Consider the following 24,230-nt stretch of genomic DNA (forward strand, 5'->3'; position numbering starts at 1 on the left):
CTTTTTGCGGTTGCTTGCGTTTACAAGTTGCGCGCAGGCACTTAAATATTTATCTCTCGCCTTGTTCTGTTTGTTTTTTTGCCCTGCAATCGCATTGTGTGTGTATTATCTTTATTCTTTACCAATCATCAAATACACATTGCCGTTTGGTCGTGTAGTTAAAAATAAATTTAAACTTTTCCAATTGGATTTTGGCCTACCCCCCCCCCTCCACCAAGAAGCTGCGCTACTATTGCTTATTTAACGCGTAATATTTGTCTCCGCTGCCAGCGCACACTATTTTGTTGTTTGTATGTGTTAAAGTGAGTGTGTTTTTTTATGCGTTTCCACACATTTGATACGCCGTTTCGATCTGCTCGCCAGGCCAGGCGTTGTTGCTGCGACGGCGATCAACTGTGACCACACCACCAACAACCAGCACAGAAAATACACAGTCGCATCTGCCAAGTGACCAACGCCGATCTGTCCGTCTGTTGGTGTCTCCGCGCACCACAGCCGTTGCTCTTGCCTAGTGTACAACGCTTTGGGGGCATTGCTGACGTCAATGGATCAGCAGCATAGCCAAGTTGCCAACTACTTGCCCGCCGTCAGCGCCCGCTTCGCTGCCCACACTTGCAGTTAGTTACCCCGGCCGTTTGCTGATGGCACGGGGAAACACCCAGGCCGTTCTCTGCATTGTGTATATACATGCATATGGTATGTACATATATATCAAAAAAATATTGTTGTTGCTTTATTTTGTTTTTAGCTTTATAAAATTTTCATTTGTCTTCAGTCGATTTTCTTTTTTACTTGTTTTTGTTATTTTTGGTTTTGTCTTTTGTGTTTGATTATTACTTTGACGTTGTTGTAGCACGCAGCTGCTTGTTCGTGGACGAGCTGTCTGCTTGCTGGCGATAAAGCGTTGCGTTGTGCGTGCCAATAGCCCAAAGTATCGGCGGCGCTGGCATTAATTCAACAACAACAAAGCAGTTTCAGTGTAGTAGCCATTATCTTTAATTTTATGACCATACAAATAATTGCCAATTTTTCGGACTCGAACTTTTTACTCGCGTCTTCTCGTCAAAATTGCGTTAAATGATGTGTGCGTGTTCGTGCTTTTAAGAGTAAATGAAAATCGCCTTTTCCCCCGAACTTCTACAATTTGTTATTTTATTTTTAGTTTTTATATTTATTTTTTACGTTAGAATTTTTATGGCTCTCCCTTTTTTTACGGCAGCAAACCTGCAGGCGATACGAGGTATTTCAAATAGTGTGGGTGACACCTACGCGGCGGCGGAGCTAGCCAGCGTAGAAACCGCGCAAGTTACAGAAGACATTAGCATATTCACTTTTTGTTTAAAAAATTTCAAAAAATATTCTGTTGCTAAAACCATTAACTTATTTTATAGACCTTGGACGACCACGTTATGTCGAACACATGGAAACAAACATATGGAATTATAAATTGTTTAAAAAAACAGAATGCATAAAATACAAGTATATATAAACATATGTGTAGATCTAAGTTAAATTGTTTTAAAATTAGTTAAAAATGTTTATTTCATCGACACCTTTTCATATTTCGATTGGTTATACCTTTACATACAACATATTGAAATTTGAAATCGACATCTCTAATAGTTTTTGCGTTACAGCCTTCTAAAGTATAGCCGCTCATTTAAATTACCTCTATCGGTTTATCTTTAAAAGCATTCGAAACTACATTTTTTAAATTTGCTTGAGCAATAACTCGGAGACAAATGATCCGTTCACTACCGAATTTTCCATACAATGACCTACCAGTGTTTTGAGCTGAACAAAAATCGAGATTTGGTAGGCCAAAAACAATCAAAAAATGGTTAAAAATCAACTTTTTTTTAAAGTAGACATTCTTTCAATTATTAACTTATTTCGATTGTAGGTGATTATAAAGACAGCATTTTTTTAGGTTTCATCCACGGACATGGCCGAAATCACTGACACTTTACTGTGCATTTTAAAAATATGTGTAAATACCCACTTACAATTTTAATTTTTTCTAATTTTTTTTTTTAATTCCCAAAAATAGTATTTATTTTAGGCTGTTACACTAAGTGTGCCCCTTAAGAACATACCATATTTCCAGAAATACTTTGATTTCGTGAAATGGAATATTAAATTATATGAACCAAGAACTTGACTATAGTCAGCATTACGGTCGTAACACGAATAAAATTTCCTCCGAATGTCCAATTCTTTATTATTCAGTTATGAATTCGTCTCTTCAGTGAAGGATATTTGAGCAACTTTCCAATCCAAAATTAAAAAAAAAATCAGCTATTTGAATTTAAAACCCTGTTGAATAGTATATATAAAGTATTCACAATCAGCTGATATTACCTCCACCACTCTCTCCATATTAGGTGCACGTGTCCGGTAATAAATGCGCCTAAATATTGGCAAAGTTTAATTGCTAACCTTTCATATATTAAAGTTCATATTAAACTGTTCTACCGAGCATGCATAAAGTGGTCACATATACAACAATCACTGACTAAAAATATATATAAACAACTGACACTGATCGTGTTATCTACAAAATTGTTCAGTGCATGTGAAACAGGCATATATAAGTATATATGAGCAGGTGATGCTAAGGCAAACTGATATGTCTACATATTCATAAGAGTATGTTTGTTAGGTTTTCAATAGTTTAGGCACCTGTTGTCACCACATCAACAACAATTCCCTGCGACTTGACATTTTCAAGAATTTTTGTGACGTTACATGCTGAAAGCCACTCAAGGCTCAAGGTAAGCTATAAACGTTAGCGAGGCAAGCAGATCAACCACACACATGCATAAGTATATTTACAAACGTACAGCGCTTGGACACGTGCAATATTAGCTTGTATAATAATGTAAACTCGAAATAACTTAAGCTATGATACGTGTAAGTTTTTATAAGGTTCCCTGCAAGAAATTTGAGCTAATAAGGGGCAACAGAATAAAATTTAGAAAAATAATTTTTTATTACAAAAAAGCAAAACCTTATGAAATGTATCAGTAGTCACGATGGCGGCAAAACACTTGAGTTTGGGGCTATTTAAGCGTTTCCTACAGGACATGTTGCCTACAGTTAAGTACATTTGCATGTAATCCATATACGAGTGCATACATACATTACAGTTTCAAGCCAATTGAGCCGGAAAATACATTTCACTTGTAGTTGAGTGACAGTTTTCTTAAAATGTCTAAAAGCATTCTCCAGTGATTTCCACATATTTCACGTGCTATCTGCATGACATAGGTATATTATATTAGTTCAGGTCAGTGTGAAGGCATGTGGAAAGCACCTGAGAATAAGTGTTAATTCTTGCCTTGTTTGAATTTAGAAGTGTTGACAAGGTTGAACATGAGAAGTGGCTGCTGATAGAGGATTTGTAAAGAGTGTATGTATGCATGGCTGTACATCAGTTGTATTAGATTTAGAAATGAAAATGTAAGAATAAAATGGAAGGGCTGGGAGAACTAATGAGTGCGCTTGAAGACCATGGGAAAGTAAGTGAGCTTTTACGGAGGTTGAATGTCTCTTTCCACATTTCATAATTTTTTATTTTCGCTCCTAAATGTAGGCAACATTTTTTTGGCATAATAGTATTCGATAGATTTCAAAATAATAAAGCATGGAGATTGCATAATGAAAAGTTGTAAAGACTTTTTGATTTCGCTTCTAAATGCAGTCAAGCCCTTAATCCATAGAGTTTATAAGCAACCACAATTACGGTTTACTCGCTCAATGCTATAAAAGAAATATGACTCTCTCCATATTTCAGAAAATTTTATTTTCACTCCGAAATGTAAACAATATTTTTTCGAATAACGGTATTTGATAGATTTTTCAATAAAGAAACAACTGAATTGTCTAATAAAGAATTGTAGATAAATTTTATTCTCAGCTCCGAAATGTAGGCAAGCAACCACAATAACGGGTAGCTTTCACAATAATATACAAGGAAGAGGGTGTTTACGAAATTTTCACAAGATTTTCGGTAATAATTGTATTCGATAGAATTTTTAATAATTAAACACCTAGATTGCTTAATAATTAATTGTAGATAAATTTTACCTTCGCTCCTACATGTCTTTATGCATAAATAAATAAAAATTGCTATGCTTTTATGCCATAAATATTAACGGTTTTCTAATATTAAATAAGGAGACATTTTTAAAAATTCATCATTGAAGATTAATAGCCAATATTTTTGACGTTGTTTTGATGGAAAGAACTTTTGAAATTTTTTGTCAAAAAAATATGTTCTACAAGCAAAATTATTTACTTTATAGCATATTATTATATTATTTATAAATTCTTTTATACAAAATTTGGTTTTTAGTATATAAAAATTTTAAATGAAGTTTTGTTCTTTATAATTTCAGGATTTCAACATAGGCTTTGAATCAAAAAATAAATCTTTTTAGAATTCTCTAAAATCTCTACGTTTTTATATAATATACATAACTCTCCTTTTATTTTGCAATACTCGCGCTTAAAACATATAAGTTTTAACCTATAATTCAAATTTTTTTTTTATTTTATAAAAAGTTTTAATGGAGCTTTTTTTATAATTTAAAAATTTTTTTTTTCTTATTATTACTAATATTTTTCATTTCTTTTTTTGTAATATTTTTTTGGTTATTAAAATTTTTTTATATTTTTTTGCTTTTACTCTTATTTATACACCTGGTTGATATAATCGCACACTTTTATTGTCAATAATTTCTTTCGTTTTGTTCTTTTTTTCTTACCACATATTATATTTTTATTTTCACTTTCCTCCCATTTCTCCACATGTGCGACATAACCAGCTAATTTTATTACCACCCCTACATAAACATATAGACATATGTATGTATGTATACTTATCTTTCCATTTAGCCACTGCCACCTGCCAACATATTTATTTACCCAATTGAATTATATATGCTTTCATAATTCTTCCTTCTTATTAAAATAACCAAACGAAAGTTTCTCACTGTAGATTCATACGTATATATAGATAGACAGCTACAAAGTAATAGGAGAATTTTCTTTCAAATACTAGCAGCAACAAATTGTGCTACGTGTGGCTACATAACAATTAATAACTAATTATTGGCGTTTTTTCGTGGGCCAAAAATAAAGTGTTCACAAATGAAACACTCATGAATTTGCACGCACCGGGAAATATGAGTGTTCGCTTTGAACATTTCCTTCAACACGCGGCTAATTGTATTGGCATTTGGCGCCTAATTGTTTTATTTTATTTCAATATATATTTTTTCTTACTGTTTTTGAATGTTGCCATGTGGGCAAAAAATGTATATAGTATATGTACATATGCTTACGTATGTGCCTTTAGTCTGTTTGCGTGCACCATTTGGTTGGCGAGTAATCGCAATTATTCATGCGGTTGATTGTTATTGGCATTTAATGCACAATGTGATTGTGCAATTTTTTGGAATATACATTTTGCTTTTTATTTATTTTTTAAAGATTTTCGCTCTTTATTTAATTTTTTTATTTTTTACATTTTTTATTGTATTATTTTTTTATTTATATATATTTTTTCTATTTTTATAATATTTTTCTATTTAATTTAATTTATGTGTTTTTTTTTCTAAATTTTTTATTTTTACTTTATTTGTATTTGATAACTACTTGTTAATAGTTTTCTATTTAATATATTTTTATTCGTTTAGTTCCTATATTTCCTTGATTTGATTTTTATTTCACATAATTTTTTCTTTTTTTTCCATACTTCCTTTTTCTATTTATTAATATAATATATATTTTTTTTGTTTGATTTTTTGTATAATTTATTTTTCTTCATTTTGAATATTTTTCTCGTTTTTTAGTTTGAAGTTTTTAATTTGCTTTACTTTTTTTTCTTTTCTCTGTATTTTTCTTTTTTTCTTGTCTTTCAATTACATAGCAATTAACTTCGAGTTAATGGATAAACGAAACTCAAATATTTGATTGATTTATTGGCATAAATAAATAGAAATACTTCGGCTAAACGCTTATTTTTATATTTATTTTTGTGACTTATAATTGCATTTGACTTACTGCGAAAATTTTGTTCGTCAAAAGACGATGGGTAACGTTCAAATTTACAGCATTCAAGTGCTTTGAACCCGAGTAACGTAGTCGCAGTCAAAACGCTCATATTTATGTTAATTTCGTTAATCATAAATCAAATATATATAATATATTTCTGCTCCATTGCGCCTGCTGTGTGTTTGTGTAGCTGTTAAATATTTTGATTTGGCACTGCACGGCGTATACATAATCTTTGTCACGTCGCAAAATCCCTGCAGCACATGAGTCTGCATGCATGTGCACGCACGACTACTTTCATGGCAGAGATTGTTTGTTTATTTTACAACTGCATTTCATGATCAAAATATGAATTTACACTAATTGCCTTTATTTTTAAACTTTTCTAAAAGCCAAAAATAGTCAGATATGCATGAGAAGAAACTTATATTGTGTTTTACAAAAAAAGAATATATGTGATGTATTTTTGGGTCACGATCACTCATAATATGGTGATCATAAGCAAAATTAATGCACATATGTACATATATACATAAGTATACTAAATGACTATAAAGCAACGAAGTAAATGTGACTCGAATGTGTGGGAAACGAAAGTAATTTTCGAATCAATTAAACTACATTACAGCTGTTTGTTGAAATAAAATATTTACTGTTATGCAAGATCAAAGCGAATTCAGAAATGTGTAAATATATTGATTACATTAAATAGACCTACAGTCATATGTACAAGTATGTATGTCTATTTGTATGCAGTAAAGTTTAGAAGCCTGAGACATCAATTTTGTATTAAGCTGGTTCTGAAATTAACATTAAATACCACTTTCAAGTTTATTCTTGACGAGAGCCTACTTGCTTGAAGTAGGCTTTCTTACAATATTTTTATATTTTATGGTATGTCATGAAAATTAATATAAAATAGATAAAAAGCATATCACCATAATTATAAAAATTACGATGAGTTTATATAGAGTTCTAGATCTTTGCTTTTGAGATTAAAATAATATTTTTAAATGTGGGTAAATTCATTATTAATACTCTGATACAAAAGGCAAGCTCATATAGGTTAACTGTAGCATTTTTTTTATGCAAAGTTAATTCATTGTTGATATGTTAATATAGAACCCAGATTTTTGTTTTTTTTTCTCAAATTTGGAAACAATTAATTAAATGTTTGGCAAACATAAAATGTTTTTCAGAAAATATTCGGTTAAAAATTATAGCCTATTTTAATACACTTTGGAACATAGTTGTCACTTACCGGAAAAAGTAAAACTGAACGAAATTAAAAAATACTGTTTACTAAATTAAAAAGTAAAAAAAATTTCAAATTAAAACAAAAGAATATAAAATTTATAAATTTTTTTGTTATTCGAATTTTTATGTAAAATTTTAGGTCAGGAAAAATTTAAAAATATATTTTTCGAACAAAAAATTTTAAATTTTTTTTTGAAACATTTCAAATTTAAACTAAATAAAAAAACGTTAAATAAAAATGTTTCGAAATTTTTTGGGATTCGAATTTTTATATAAAATTTTATGTTAGGAAATATTTTAAAGATATATTTTTTGAACAAAAAATTTTAAATTTTAATTTTGAAAAATTTCAAATTAAAACAAAATTCAAAAAATTGTAAATAAAAATTTTGAAATTTGCTTATATGAACTTTTATGTCAGGAAAAATTTAAAAGATATATGTTTTTAAGCAAAAAATTGCAAAATTTTTTATTAAATTAGATTTTTTATATTAATTTTTGTATCAGAAGAAATTAAAGAGAAATATTTTTTTAGCGAAAGTTTAAAAAAATCTTTTGTATTCGATTTATCAAAGAAAATTTTACGTCAAAAAAAAATTAAGAAAAATATTTCAAAAACTAAAATTTTCAAAAATTTTAAATTTCAAAAATAAAAATTTTGGATAAGATTTTTAAAACAAAATTTTATATCATGGAAAATTAAAAAAAAAGTATTTCGAGCGATAAAGTCAATTTTACTTATTACTCTATACATTATGTTATACTTGTATGTTAGTAAATGATATTTTATTTGAAATATTAAACTGAAGACCTTCGACTTTGCCAAAATATAGATTTATTACAGCGCAAAATTTATTCGCATGCGTGCAACGTTCAATGACTTGTTTATCATTTAAGCTTAGTACAAATATGAATACAGACATACAAACATACAAACATACAAACATATATACCGAAACATATTATTTGCATTTTAGAGATGAATATATACATAATTTTGCATAATTTTGGTGACAATCAGCTGTCAATAATAATTTTCAGTGTCCTTCGCTAAGCACTTTCACTTAATTATGCGCTAATTACCCGGTCAACAAATGTCAAGCAGCATCATAATAACCATTTATTAGCACTGGTAATGAACGCTAATGAAATATGCAATTATTTTGAAGCAGCATCATAAAAATTCAAAATAGTTTTCCAATTTTTCAAAACCAAGGATGCAATAATTTTTGTTAACTGCTAGTTTCTAGTGCGCTGGTGTATGCACAATATTGCATATGAATATATTTTCATATAATTTGTTGCTTGTGAAATGAACAACAGCAACAACTGCAACTTGTGTAAATCTTCAACGCTGCTTTTGGGAATTTTTCTTGTATTTTCTAATTCAATACATTATTTGTTGCAGTAATTTGCTTCAGGAAATCGACAAATCAAATTAGATTACATGCATTACCTGTCATCATGTTGAAAAGTACAAATTCATCTGTTACAAGCGGCGCTGCTGGAAATTCCACATTAAAATTCGAATTCATGGCAGATGCGAGCGCACACAAGCACATGTGTAAGTATATATGTATGTGTATATATATCTGAATATGTATCTTTGTATATATGTGTATAAATGTGTGTATGTATGTACATATATACATATATATGTTCACGCTCGCCTTAACGTATGGCTTTGCAATAATATTTACGATTGCCTTATTTAATATTGATTTGTCGAAAGCACAACGTACACTGACCCGCCCACTTCTCGACGTAAGCTCATACCTAGTAATTTATCAAAAACAATATGTATGTATATGTTACAAACAAATGTTTATTGCATGCTCTATATGCGCTGAGCGTTGTTAACAGCAAAACATGCATGTAATCAAGTATATACGAATCATACAAATATATATATATATGATTGTATAATATATATATACATAGATATGGTTATATATATATGCATTTGTATATATATATAGCTATAATTGCCCGCTGTTAGTTTCTGCAAACTATTACTGTTCAGAGTTTGGAAAAGCTGCAGTTGTTGGCGCCTATAAATACACCGTATTTAGATGATACACAAAATGCGTATTTACAGTTGTGAGGTGTTGAAATGTTGCATATGCAAATTTATACGTTGCATGTGCAGGAATTATTTTCAAACTTTATATGTAAGTAAGAAGTGTCAATACACATACTTAATAAGAAATAGTCAAAAAAAAATATTATTTGAAAAATTAAAACAAGACGAAAAACAGTAACTTCGGCTGCACCGAAGCTATGTTATAATATCCTTCACAGATGCATTTCTTATAGCATAAAAGTGTATAAAAAGATCTTTATCTCGATTTTGATCGGTCAGTTTGTGCGATTTGAACAATTTGTTCGAAGATTATACCGTTGCATTGGAAAATAAGCTATGACAAATTTCGTGAAAATATCTAAATGAATAAGGAAATTTCCTATACAGATATTTTATTTTGATCGTTTAATTTGTATGACAGCCATATGCTATAGTGAGGCGATCTGAACAATTTATTCGAATATTGTACCGATGCTTTGGATAACTATTCATGCCAAATGTCTTGAAACTACCTGGTCAAATAAAAAAGTTTTTCTCACAAGTACATGATTTTGACCGTTCGGTTTGTATGAGTAGCTTCTTGGAGAGAAAAGAACGTGTACGAAATTCAACTTGATATCTCAAAAACTGAGTGACTTAAACTTAATATACGCCATTCAAAGCATAACAAAATATTTGTAAATAAATAATAAAAAAAAAAATTTAAAGAATAAACTGTTTTTCTGGCAATTAGCATTTTAAGACTTTGACTATTAGTCCTTACGCACAGTTCTGAGGCATCAGCTGATGTTCAATATTTATACGCCGAAAATCATTTATGCTCTCTTTCTTGACCACTAATTTTATCGGCACTGATCTTCAAAGAAGGAATCAGCTGATGGTCAAATACACGTACATAGCTGTAATCATCTATCCACTGTCTTTTTCATAAACAATGTTACTCTAAAGGAGCAGCTCACGATCAAATTTGTCTATATGAGTCATTAGCTGATGATCAGGTGATGAACATAGCTAATACCACCGAAGAAGATCAGAGCTGATGATTATTTTATTACTATTATACTACTATATTATATTTTATCTATATTTGTATACTAGTGTATATTCTTTAATCATTTTTATTCAACATTTATACGTTATTATTCGTATTGTATTTCAAATATAGCTACATAAAAGAAGTAGGCTTGACTTAGTGGCGTAACTAATGAAACGATTATATGCATGATGGATTATTGTGGACCCAATGAAAATCAATTAGACGATTGTTGCGGCAATCAAGTAGATTGAGATATGAGATAGCTATACTTAAACAGATCTATAACAACATTTATTAAAATTTCACTAATTTTTCCATAAATATGTATTTTACCCAATGCTACAACTCAATTGTCAACTGACAACTTTTACAAACTAATTATTTCATCATTTTGTCTACAATATATCCATTTTTCGAAATGCATCAAATATAGTATCAAATACGTCAATAATTGACGCAAATCAACAAAGAAAAGAAATCAACAATTACCAAAAAAACAAAAAATTAAAACATATTTTTCAAAACCAAATCACGGCCATTTGTTTACAAATAATTTATCTGGTTATGTAGTATACACAGGTAAAAATAGTAGCAATCAATTAATTGATGCCTAATTAGGAAGTGATTTTTAGAATTTATACAAAAATAATTCAGACATTTCAACTAAAATAAAGTAAAAAAATGCTTTAAAATTAACACCACAAAACGGAAACTAAATAAAAATAAAAGCAAACAGCTAAAATTTCAGCAGAAATCGGTTTCTTTTTTTTCATAAAATGTATTTTTATACCTTGAATATCGAATATCAGATTTACCACGAAATTTGACTATCCAGATGAAAAATCGGACAACCGGCAAATTATTAGTTATAAACGATTAGCGTGGCAAGCTGAGTCGATCTGGCCATGCCTCCTCCATATACGCGAACTAATCCCTGTGTTTTTAAGTTATCGATCTGAGATTTTGCACACGTGCTTTACTCTCCAAGAAGCGACTTATTTGTCGACACCGCCGATATCGGACCACTATAGCATATAGCTACCATACAAATTAAGCGTTCAAAATTAACTTCTTGTTTGGAAAAATGTATTTTAGAAGATATCTTCACGAAATTTGGCTAGAATTATTGTTTAAAGCAACACTAAATTTTTTCACAGGTTGTTTAGGTTCGACTACTATAGCATATAGCTGCCATACAAACTGACACATCCAAATCAAGTAAAAGATCTTATTCTACCCTTTTGTGTTATAAGAAATGCACGTGTATAGTGTATTACAGCTTCGTGTATATTAGCAGAAGTTGACGTTTTTTTTCTGTTTTTACAATTAATTAATTAATTTTTCGATGGATTTTCATTTTTTGTTTGTTTAATTCGTAAACCATTTAACAAGTTTTACGGTAAGTAAGACTTTTTCCCATCAAAAGCATATTTCGTCGTTTTTATTATCCGATTAATTGACGCGTGCCTCAGTTGTCCGACTGTTTATTTGAAAACCAATAAAAATAATAAAAACACACACATTGGCATAAAAAGTGAGCGAACTTGTAAAAACTTAGTGGGCTTGTAAGAAATATGTGTATAGTGAGATCCGCTTGTTTAGCGCAAAAATAAAAATTTTCATTTTTATCATATTTCAATAGTTGAGATTTGGAAATAACGCTAAAATATTCCATAAAATATTGTTAAGCATGTCAAAAGTTTATTTTGATTTATAAACAGAGCAATCGATTAATATCGATATCTCAACAAATCTTACGAACTGTTAGCAGTTTCAGGTAAATATTTTGAATTCAATTTTCACGGCATTTGGAGCACAAAAAGCATTTTTTTAAAAACGAAAAACGTAATAGCACACAATTTCCAAAAATCTCTACTGGGTATTAACACATTGTATAAAAAATCATATGACTCATAGCTATTGTAAATCACCAATGATTGACATGTTTTTCACCTTAGTCGCACACGTGTCAAGCAAATTCAACAAATTAACAACAACAAAATGAGATATAAAATTATAAAATATATATTAATGAAATCTTAAATTATTACTAATTAAAAATATCTCTCACGCCCACTCAAAATATGAGAAAGGCACACATGCGCTTTTAATCACCAAATATTCAACGTTAATTCCACGTTACGGCATTATGCAGAGTATTTATTAGGCATTATAGATGATTGAAGAATTCATCTAATTTAACGGTAAAACATAAAGCAAGCAAAATAAATGCTGTAATAAAATTATCTTTAAATGCTACATTACGTACAAATAAGCATGTGAAATGTTTACACGCTAGCTTGAGAATTTATTTTTAACACAATTTTAATTAAATTTGAAGGTGGATATCTTTTATTACTAGATATAAATATAAATAAATGTTGCTTTTGGCTTTAAGTTGGAAAAGTGCTATTAAAGGTGAAATTTAAATTTTTGAGATTATATTATATTAGGTAGAAAAGTTGTTAAAAACAATAAAGTGTATCATAATTATTATTTTTTTTTTTACTATGGTAAGAAGGTTTTGTTATAATCAAATAATATTTTTCATAATAAATTTTTTTAAATTTTTTCAACCGAAGCTATAATAAATATCCTTGTTAAATAAACAAGCCTTCCATACAAGAACTAGATTTTTATTAAACAAGTTGTATGGCAGCTATATGCTATAGTGATCCGATCTGAACATTTCATTCAGAAATTGTAGCATTGCCTTGCACAATATCCTATAATCAATTCCGTGAAGATATGTTATCAAATAAAAAAAATTTCCATACAAAGGAATGATTTTGTTCGTTCAGTGTGTATGGCAGCTATATGATATAGAGGTCCGATATCGGCGATTCCAACAAATGAGCAGCTTTTTGGGGAGAAAAATACGTGTATAAAATTTCAGATCGATGTCTCAAAAACAGAGAGACTAGTAGAGTAATCAGACAGAAATGTCAGATCATTTATATATACATATACAAGTATTATAATATATAAGGTCTGTGCCGTTTCCTTCTGACAAACTTTTCCTTGTTACAAACTTCGTGACAAACTAAATATACAGCAACAAGGACTATTTACAACTATATTTTTTGAAACGATTATGTTTATCGATAAACGCTTATATGCTGTTTACACGTTCTAGAGATTGAAGCATAAAGTATCTCGCTGAAACACTTATCTAATTTCCATAATAATTAGTAGAGCATTTACCCAATTAGCAAGTATGGTGGGTGAATAAAAATTTTTGCAAAAACAAATTTTTTTTTCAAAATACAAATTTCAAAGCGCTTAATCGATCTAACACTAGCGTAAAAAATTATTTATACTTTTCTGGTAAAAAAAATGCCAAAAATGTGTAAAAAAGTGCGATCATCGATTAGTCATCACATCGCATAGCAGGTAATCAAAGAATATGCATATGAAAATAAGCTAAAAACGTTGATTACAAATAAACAGCAGCTGAATGATAAACTGCTTCGAAAACAAAATAGACAAGCGGGCGGCACTGTTGGTTAATTAAAAAGACGAAAAAAATTAGATACGCCAACGCAAAAAGTAGGTATTTATTAAAAACAACGTTATAATATAAAAACTATGCGTAGTACGGATTAGCTTCTATATACAACAACAACAATGAATACTAGCTGTTTGCTAATTATTTACGCTACAAAATAGACCTTTTGCAAAAGACCGGCGTAGAAAAAAAAACAAAGGAAATTTAATTTCAATATATACAGAGTGTAATAAACATTTACAATATTTATTGGTTGGTTTGAATTTTGATATTGACGTTTTTGTTTTTTTGTAGTGAAATTCTAGGAACTGGAAATTAAGCTGCGAAACGACAAACATAGAAAACTTGTTGAACATATATACATATGTATGAATGTTTATGGAGAAGTGTGGCAAAAATTTGGAAAACAGAGGAAAAGCCAAAAAGAAATAAATAAAAAGCTATAAAAAATATTTTTAAAAATATCAAAAAAAAAATAAAAATCAATAAAACCAAATAAGCAAATAAAATAATTAAGATATACAAATATATTTCTTCTTAAGCCCTATAATATATATATATATAAAATACAGATATTTTCTTCTTAAGCCTTGACGAAAACACCAGCAAATCTACGGTTATTAATGATGGTTGGAATTTTTAACTTTACTTTTTGACGTGCTGCATAAAATGTTAAGCAATATTTAGCAGAACGGTATAAAATGTACGCATGTGTATACGTTTTTATAACTTAAACTGGGTATATTAAGTTTGCCACCCAAAAATTGTAACAACCAAAATGAAACGTCGGAGACCCATTGCCGTCTATGAATATACATCAACTTGTCCCTCCGTTTCTGAGATATCAATCTGCAATATTGCATACGTAATTTTCTCCCCAAGAAGCTGCTCATTTTTCGGAACTGCCGATATCTAACCACTATAGCATATAGCTGTCATACAAACTGAACGATCGGAATCAAGTGCTTATATGGAAAAGTTTTTCATTTGACGAGATATCTTAATGAAATTTGGCATGAATTATTTTCCAAAGGATTGGTATGATTTCCGAAAATTTTATATACACCAAACCACTACATCATATAGCTGCCATACAAATTGATCGGTCAAAGTCAAAATCTTGTATGGAAAACCTTTTTATTTGTGAATGATATTATAGCTTCAGCTCAGCCGAAATTAATGTTTTTCTTCTTTATGCTTTGTTTTTGTTTGTATACTAAAACTCGGTTCTTCCAAAATTTAGGGCTTTTTTTTTACAAAAAGGTTTGCCAAAACTCGCGAGATATATTTCAAAGAATGAAAATACACTGCCTACTCTACATAAATAAAAATTCTATTATTAACTGATTGTCTCTTATTATCAACTCCACAAGCTTTACCTACACTAATATAATATTATTGCTCTTCACATATCCAAATTAGATTTATACTAATTGACTAATACTGTCAATTTCGCGTGTCGCGCATGCAACCACCAGCGTTCACATAAATTATTAATTTCATATCTATTTTATATTTTTACCCACCTCAATTACATGTCAATTTAATGTCGGCAATTACGAATGCCCAGCCACATTTGGCAATGCGACAGCGCTGCCAATCACAGCAATCAGCGAACGCTGCCAGCGTCATAGCGGCAAAATTCGATCAAAAATTGCCAAGAACAGAACTAATATAAGTAGACATAAGGGTAGAGAGCAACATGGATTATATGTACCGCAACGAAGAACACGCCCACTAACCGAAAGCTATTGACAAAATAATCTATATTATATGCTTTTATATAAGGATTTTTTGATTTTTTTTTTTCGCATCACTGCCACTGTAAATTTATGAGCGCGACAGTTTTGGTGCTGAGGCGGCAAAAACTCGTGATATTTTGTTGAATGTGTACTCATAACGGTAGTCAACTGTCCAAAAGTCTTGACAATCAGGCGCATAGCTTGCACTTGTTTTCTCACCAAATGCGTAGAAAACAAAAATATTTTTATTTTGCTTAAAAATTTTTACCGGCTGGGAGTGCGGGAAAGAGAAAGAATATTTATCTACAAGTATATGCTGTGCAAAAATGTATATGTATACGAGTATATATGTGAAAGTATAAATGTATATTAAAGTTTATACATATGTATGTATTTTACTACCTTTCAGCTTCATTAACATTATTTATTTTTTACGCACCCACGAAGTTTGAAATATTGTTCTGCGTTTTTTTGCATGCTTGGTATCAGCGAGTAATAAAAAAACAAACTATTAAAAAAAAATGTGGAATATACCAAAATCAAATACAAACATAAAACCAACAAAAGAAAAACAAAACTTAGTTTAATAGTTAAGTAAAAAATAATAAGAATAAAAAAAAGTGAACTTTATTATCTAATAAGCTTTAAAATGATGATGATTTCGATTATAAATTTGGTGAAATACACTGTGTATAGATATTAAATTATTTAATATTTTAATTACTATTTTTATAAAATTTATTCTGTTTTATTATGAAATAAATTTAATTTTTTATTATTATATTATTTCTTATTTATGTTTGTTTTTTTATTGCAATTTGTTTTATTTTATTTTTTGTTTAATTTTTCATATATTTTTAAATATTTTACTTAATTAATTTTTTTGTATTATTCATATATATATATGTATACATAATATTATTTTATTTGTATTAAATTTTTTTGTTTGTTTGTATTTTATTTATTTTAACTTTTTTTAATAACTATTTTTATCTAATTAATTTTTTTTATTAAAATTTTTTTTTAGTTTTTATTTATTTAAATAATTTTGCTTTTTGCCGTTTATTTAATTTAATTTTTTATATTATTTTAGTATTTATTTGAATAATTTTTTATTGTAGTTTGTTTCATTATATTTTTTATTTCTTTAATTTTGTTCATTGGAATATTTTATTTTTTTGCACATTTTTAAATTATTTGTTAATTTTTCTTTTATTATCTTTTCTTTATGTTATTTTATTATAATATTTTTAAATATTTTATTTTTATTTACTTTTTTTTGCATTACAATTTATTTTAATTCACAGTTTTACTCTTTTGTATTATTTAGTTATAGTTGTTTAATTTTTCAATAACTGTGTTTATAATTTATTTTCATTGCATTTAAAGGAATTTAATTTTTTTGCATTATTTAATTTTTTCTTACATCTTTTTATTTAATTATTTAGTTTTATTGCAGTTTATTAAATTTTTTTTATTATCTTATATTTTTCAAATTTCCATTAATTTGTTTTTAGTTTACTTTTTTAAACATTTTTATTTATGTGTTTTTTTTTAATTTTTCTAGCTTTTTCTTTTTATATAATTTATTTTTTTATTACAATTTTATTTTAACTTTTTGTTTTATTTATTTAAATTATTATATATATATGTATATGTTATTTTATTTATTTAACTTCCTTAAACTAACTTAACCTTTTTTATTGCTATTATTAATTTATTTACTTATGTAGTTTCTTTTGTTATTTTTATTAAATTTTTCTATATATTTTTATATAATTTAAATTTCTATCTGTTTTTATATATTTATTTTCCTGTATTTTACTTATTTTATATTCTTTATTATTTATTTTATTTTATTACAGTTTATATAATTTAATTCTGATATTATTTTACATTTTTTTATAGTTGATTTAATTTAACTTTTTTTATAGTATTTTATTTTAAATTTTTAATTTTTTTTAATGTTTTTTAATATTTACTTTAGTAATTTTTACTATCCCATATTTTCATATCTCATATTTTCTAACATTGCTGCAATGTCATGCATAAAGTGCCATAAGTACATATGTATAGGTATATTTCATATAGAGCTCTACAAATTAGCACTTTTTTAAATCAGTTCTGTTCATTTTTTGTTTTTGTTGTTTTTCACAGTTGTGCGACAATCAGCCCACGCATTCACGCTTTCACTTTTTTCGCAATATATTTTTAAATTATTTATCTTGAGCCAACAACCGACTTGGCGAACCCATTGGCCTACCTAACGACCGTCTTGGGCAGACGACGCAAGTACGGACAGACGCAGGGACCAACAACCCTGGCATAGACAAATGAATATTTTTAAAAATACGCAGGCACGTTGATAAGCGGGTAGTGGAAAAGAGTGAACAATGCATATCAAAGTGCGTGCAAATTAATTTTAAATAAACTTAGGCTGTGTATTTATAGGCGTTGAACTTCAATAAATACTAGTAGTGAAATGTGGTTTTTATAGTATATTTTTATATTTAAAGAAAAAACTAAAAAATTAAAAACTAATAATTCAAAACTCAAAAAGGCTTTAACGCGCAAAATTCACTTTATAGAGTTCATAATTAAACGCATCAAAAGTCAGTCGACGCCAATAAAGCAGCGTAAGTAAATCGCAGACATATTAAAGAGTTGGCGACTTCGCCGCGTCTGGTCACGCCATGTAATGCCGGCCGTTCAAGTGTTATATTTTTCACTTTTTTCAAGTATTATTTTCTTTATTTTTTATGTGTATTCAAATGTTTTTTGCTTTGTTTTGCTTTGTTCTGATTTTTAGTATTTTTTCGCTGCTTTTGTTTTAATTTTGCACTTATTTTTGTTTGTCAATGGCTATCATGTGCGTCACAAGTGGCCCATTAAAATCACATTGCATTACAGAAATTGCGTTGTTTTGTTTGTTTTTCTTTTTTTTATTCAATTTAGTTGGTTTATGTATGTAATATAATGTTGACATTTTTTGACACTTTTACAATTTACAAGTCAAATTTTTATAATACCGAATAGCGCACACAGTTTGAAAATTTCTGCAAAGCGCAAAATGAACATTTTGTTGTAAAATTTTCTTTAATTTTTTGTTTTCTTCATTCTGACGTCAAAGTAGTAAGAATTATGTTAAAGTAGGTAATAAATTATGCTTGATAATTTACTAGACACCATGCATGCGGTTATTGGCCGATTTTCTTTTAAACGAGCGTTTGAAGGCTAAGCGTACTAAATAGGTGCATTGCCGCTGCAAGCCATTGAAAATGTGCAAGCAGTATAGTTGTATGGGAATAGCCAAATTTGGAGCATAGTAACACTTGTAATTATATCAAATCATGTGTATATAGAAAAAAGTTACGCATACGCCACGGTGCGCAGTTACACTCAGTTTTTACAGCGAAAAATTAATAACAAAAAATCTTGAATCTTTTGAAGTAAGTAAAATTATAAAAAAAATTTTTGTTTGAAATGCGCTATTAAAAAAAATAATATTTTACAACTCTATAGTGTGCAATAACATCTTAACAAATTTAGGTTATTTGTCGTACGTTATACTTTACGTAAAATGATCAAATTCAAATTCAATTATGTTAAAGATTGTTTGACGTATACAAGGGAGTCACATTTATAAACTTATTTAAAAAAAACTTTTTTCCTGATTATCAATTTTATATTGGGTGTATGCAATAATTCGTGCGGTTTACGTATAGTATATATACATATGTATATGAAATAAATTTTTTATGAGTATCCATCAAGATTCAATTATATATGATTGTGTTATTAGAAGAGGTGCTTCTGCTTGCGAAAATATTTCAAATAAATAAGTGAAATTGTCTTTTTTTACGCTTTCCTCAAGTCTTTCTTGTTTAAATTTTTATGATTTTGTGTCTTTTTATTGGTGGAAATATTTGAAAAATACATTTTTGTATCATAAAAAGACTGCAAACTGCTGACTTTATCATTATGAATGCTAGCACTAATGTGAACTTACTTTTTTGTGCTAATGACATGAATCATGAGTACTCATATCTAATAGTTGTAATTTATACATATGTATAAAAAATTTGAAAGACCTAATAATAATTTTTAAAAAAAATGTGTTTCTGTAAAAACGTTATCAAAATTGAATTTGCAAAAAATTAATAATATTAATTCGCAAAAAATAATATTAAAAAAAAAAATTGAGTTTCTTAAAAAACTTTTTTCTTTATAATGCTCAAAAAACATTTTTGCAAATTGGAAAAAATTATAGCTCTCAAAATTTTCTCAAAATTAACATTATTAAAATCGAATACGAAAAAAATCATAAAATCGAATTTGAAAAACCAAAATAACAATAATTCCCGAAAATAAAGCTTAAAAAAGAATAATTAATTTCAATATAAAAAATTAACTAGTTCTTAAGAAACTTTTCTCTTTCCCACTCACACACGAAAATTATTAAATTTGAGTTTGAAAGCAAAAAAATAATGATTCTCAAAAACATAGTAGTAAATTCGATTTCTCAAAAAAAACATATTCAAAAATTATAAATTATTAAATTTCTCGAAAACAAATTATTAAAAAACTATAGTAGAAAACAGCAATACCTCGAATACTTCTGAATTTTTATAAAACAAATTTAACTTATTGTCGCTTTGCAGTTTACGAAAATAAAAGAGTATAAAAAATACATTTATATTAAATTTCAAATTTTAGAAAAAAAATATTACTCTCAAAAATAAACTTTTCTGAAAAGAAAACTATTTAAATTCGAATTTCAAAAAAATTATATATATTAAAAAACAAAGCTTTTCTCAAAAACACATTAAAACCATATTTTCGAAAAAAAATTAATAATTTTGAAATTAAAAAAATAATGTATATTTAAAAAAAATGTTTCTCAAAAACAACTTTTCTAAAAAAAAATTTTATTTTTACACCAAAACAAAAATATTAAATACGAATTTGAAAAAATTAATAATAATTCTCAAAAAGTATTAACCTCGATTTTAAAACAAAAATATTCAAATTTTTAAAATAAAAAACCTGTGGTAATAGAAAAATTTTTAATTATAATTTTAAGAGAAAAAAAATATCAAAAAAATTAATAATCAAAATACCTACCCGAGATAAGTGTTCTAAATTTTTATAAACTAAAATTAACTTATTGTCGCTTTGAAGTCTCAAAACTATATAGTAAACTACAAATAAGCTGCATAATGCACATTAAAACAGCATAAATGTCAAAAACAAAACCGACTGGTATTTTTCTTTAAATTTTCCTACAAATAATGCTGCATTTCCACGTCTATCACAGCAATAAAATGCAATAAATTACAAAAACTGTGCGTCGCTCACCTTTCATGCGTTTCACATAAGCCAACGTCTTTTCAATGTTCTTCAACAGCATCCACTGCATTTTTGTAGGTGTAAAAATGTGTATGTATGTGCTGCGCTACCAAATTCCGTGTGCGACACTCCCGCTTCCGCAACAACAATGTAAGCTGTTTTAATGGCACTTTTATTGTGCGCAATATTTTGAACCGCCACAAGTGTCTTTTCACGGTTATTTACAACACCGTAGACAACGTAAAACAGTCAAATGAAGAAACTATGCGCATACACACACACTTACGCACGCGATAATTAGGCAATTCAATATGAAATATGCGCTTAATAAAAACTTTTAATGACGCATTTAATAATACCAGCAAAGTAAATAATTTCAATAAATTTACTAGCGCTTACAAATGTTTTGTTTGTATGTATTACAAGTAAGTGTGCGTGCTTGTGTATGTGTTAGCGGAAAACAGGAATGAGCGCAATGCTTGACAGCACACACGCCGAGTGTTTGTTGTTGACCACAGCAACAATAAGTGACGGAAAATTGTCGATGCAATCAGCCGTGCAACAGGAACTACACGAACGTGACAACGACCACAACAACAACAACTAGAAACACGCGCCCACGCCACGCATGCACGCAACCACTTGAGGCCAACGAGATTTTTTGCTTCACTTTTCTTTATTTTTTTTTAACGCGCACAGCTCACTCCATGTCTACCGTTAGTTTATGCATGATTTGCAACGCGCCACTTGACATTGAATGCGTCTAAAAAAACAATCATAAATTTGCTATTTGTTGAATGATTGCAAAGGAAAATCGCCAACAAATTACACGGCACTAAAAGCGTTAAGAAACGGTGGGCGAATAACTGCGAATCAGCTAGCTAACACACGAAGAGCCAGCCGTGTACACTACTGCAGCGCAAGCACTTTCGATGAGGACTGTGACGAGGATAATAACCAGACTGTGGCAGAAGCACAGGCCAATGCAGCAAGGAAGTGCCACATAATTTCATATATACATATATACAACAGTTAACAGGCTAGCTACGTAGGCATGTGCGCTAGTGTTAGTATATACATACAGTAACACAAATATATATACACATATATAGAAAAGCATAGTGTGGCGTAAGCGCGCTGCTGGCATACAAAGCCAACCCACAGCACTGTGATATAAAGGATTTGTTAACAACAACAAAAAATACAACTACAAAAAGTTCGTAGTAAGCAGCGCTGCCAACGATTACAATCAGCCACAGGTAATACAAAATTAAGGCAAACCGAAGTGGTAAAATGTAATCTGCTGCTGACGTCGTCACCGCAGGCGCCACTCGGTGTGATGAAAATATATTTGTAAAGAAATTCGTACAAGTGTGTGTGTGTCCCTAAACGGGAGCAGTCATTCGTTTGGAAGCGTACTCCCATTGACGTCATCACGATGATGACACACTTGCAGCAGTGGCAGACAAACAAAAACAAGAAAGAACATTCACTTCGGCTGCACCGAAGCTCTAATACCCTTTACAGATGCATTTCATATAACATAAAAGTGTATGAAAAGACGTTTATCTTGATTTTGTTCGGTTAGTTTGTATGGCAGCTATATGCTATAGTGGTCCGATCTGAATAATATCTTCGCAGATTTTATTGTTGCCTAAGAAAATAATATGTGTAAAATTTCGTGAAGATTAATTGCCAAATAAAAAAGTTTCCTTAACAAGAACTTGATTTTTAACGGTCAGTTTGTATGGCAGCTATATGCTATAATGGTACGATCTGCACAATTTCTTCGGAGTTTGTAGCATTATCTTTTATAACAATAGGTATCAAATTTCAAGCAGATATCTTTTCAATTGAAAGAGTTTTCCATACAAGGACTTAATTCGTTTAATTTGTATGGCCGCTCTATCTTATAGTTATCCGATATCCGCGATCCGTCAAATAAGCAGCCTCCAGACAAGAAAAAAAATGGTGCAAAATTTCAGATCGATATCTCAAAAAGTGGCGCACAAACTTCATGGCAAACTTACTATACCCTGTTCAGGGTATAATGAAGCGCCAAAACACACAAACAACAAACACACACGCGAACCATTTACACGTACAAGTGGTTATTTGCGGATAGGCGCAATATTTTATTGTTGTTGTTATTAAGTTGGTTGTTCTTTTTTCGCTTTTGCTTCCGTTCGTCGTTTTATGTAGATTTCGGTACTTGTGTTGCGCTTTTTTTCCACCGGATTTTCTTTTATCGTAGGTGACGCTTGGTGCCAGGCCCACATGCTTTGTCGACGTACATTGACGTCCTTTTGACTGTCAGGCAGGCAGGCTTGTTGCTTTGCTTGCTCGTGCTCCTTTTGCGTGCAAGCTTTGATTGTCCCAATTGTTCTGCGAATTATGTACCAAAAAAGCATGGAAGCATGGAAATTTTCGGTATATTTTTGTATACAGTAGCTGGTATTTATGGTTGTGTGGCAATGGATCGGATAACAGAGCCGCACAGCAATTTTAATAAAGCAAAATATATTTACTCACGCTGAATGTGACTACTCACGAACTAGTTCACGTTAGTATGATTTTAGTACTAGTTTATACTTTTATTTTAGCATTTTAACTACTTACTCTCTTACTCAGGGTCACCTATGTCTCGTGTTCGGGATTTATTCACGTTTTTCCAAAAACAATTAATTAAGACATCCAACCTCTCCTTAAGACGTTAGATCAATCTAAAGTTTTCAAACTATCCCACATTCTTTTTGGTTAAAGCATATTCTAGCGTCCTTAAAATATTATTCAATTGGCAGAGTACTGAAAAAATTGTTTTTTACTGTCCAATTTGCTGTAGCGTTCAAGTATTTGATATAGTGAACTTCGGTACGTAAACGAAACGAGCGGAGATGGTACTCGAAAGACGTAGTTACTTCAAATTTTAACTGTATTTTCATAGCAGCATTGTCTAGAGCCCAGCAAAAAATATTTTGTAAACAATTTTCTGATAATTTTTTCGATTAAAAATTTTACTTTCTTTTACTGTCTGCTGTTTTGTAAAAAATCAATGGCACAAGTTCTTAGAATCGTGGTGATTCCAAAGACAGGCCGGAAAGTAGCTGCCAATTTTATCCGAAATGTCAATATGGAAACATATACTCGAATACTTGTTTAATAAAGACCGTAAGAGAGATATTATATTTCTTTTTC

General features: G+C 29.3%; 1 protein-coding gene across 2 annotated transcripts in view; it reads right to left on the reverse strand.

The window, feature by feature from the left end:
- meng (serine/threonine-protein kinase meng-po) overlaps nt 1-24,230 on the reverse strand; it is a 42,116-nt gene that overhangs the window by 10,927 nt on the left and 6,959 nt on the right. Inside the window, exon 1 of one of the 2 annotated variants that reach the window (XM_014247146.3) lies at nt 21,045-21,974. The exons of the other annotated variant lie outside the window; for it this stretch is intronic. Within the exon in view, the coding sequence (XP_014102621.1) occupies nt 21,045-21,105 (61 nt within the window). The 5' untranslated portion in view covers nt 21,106-21,974. Of the gene's footprint in view, nt 1-21,044; nt 21,975-24,230 lie in introns of those variants that run through there. 2 annotated transcript variants of the gene reach the window in all.

The sequence above is a fragment of the Bactrocera oleae genome, chromosome 3 (assembly GCF_042242935.1).
Source record: "Bactrocera oleae isolate idBacOlea1 chromosome 3, idBacOlea1, whole genome shotgun sequence".
Classification (NCBI taxonomy): Eukaryota; Metazoa; Arthropoda; class Insecta; order Diptera; family Tephritidae; genus Bactrocera; species Bactrocera oleae.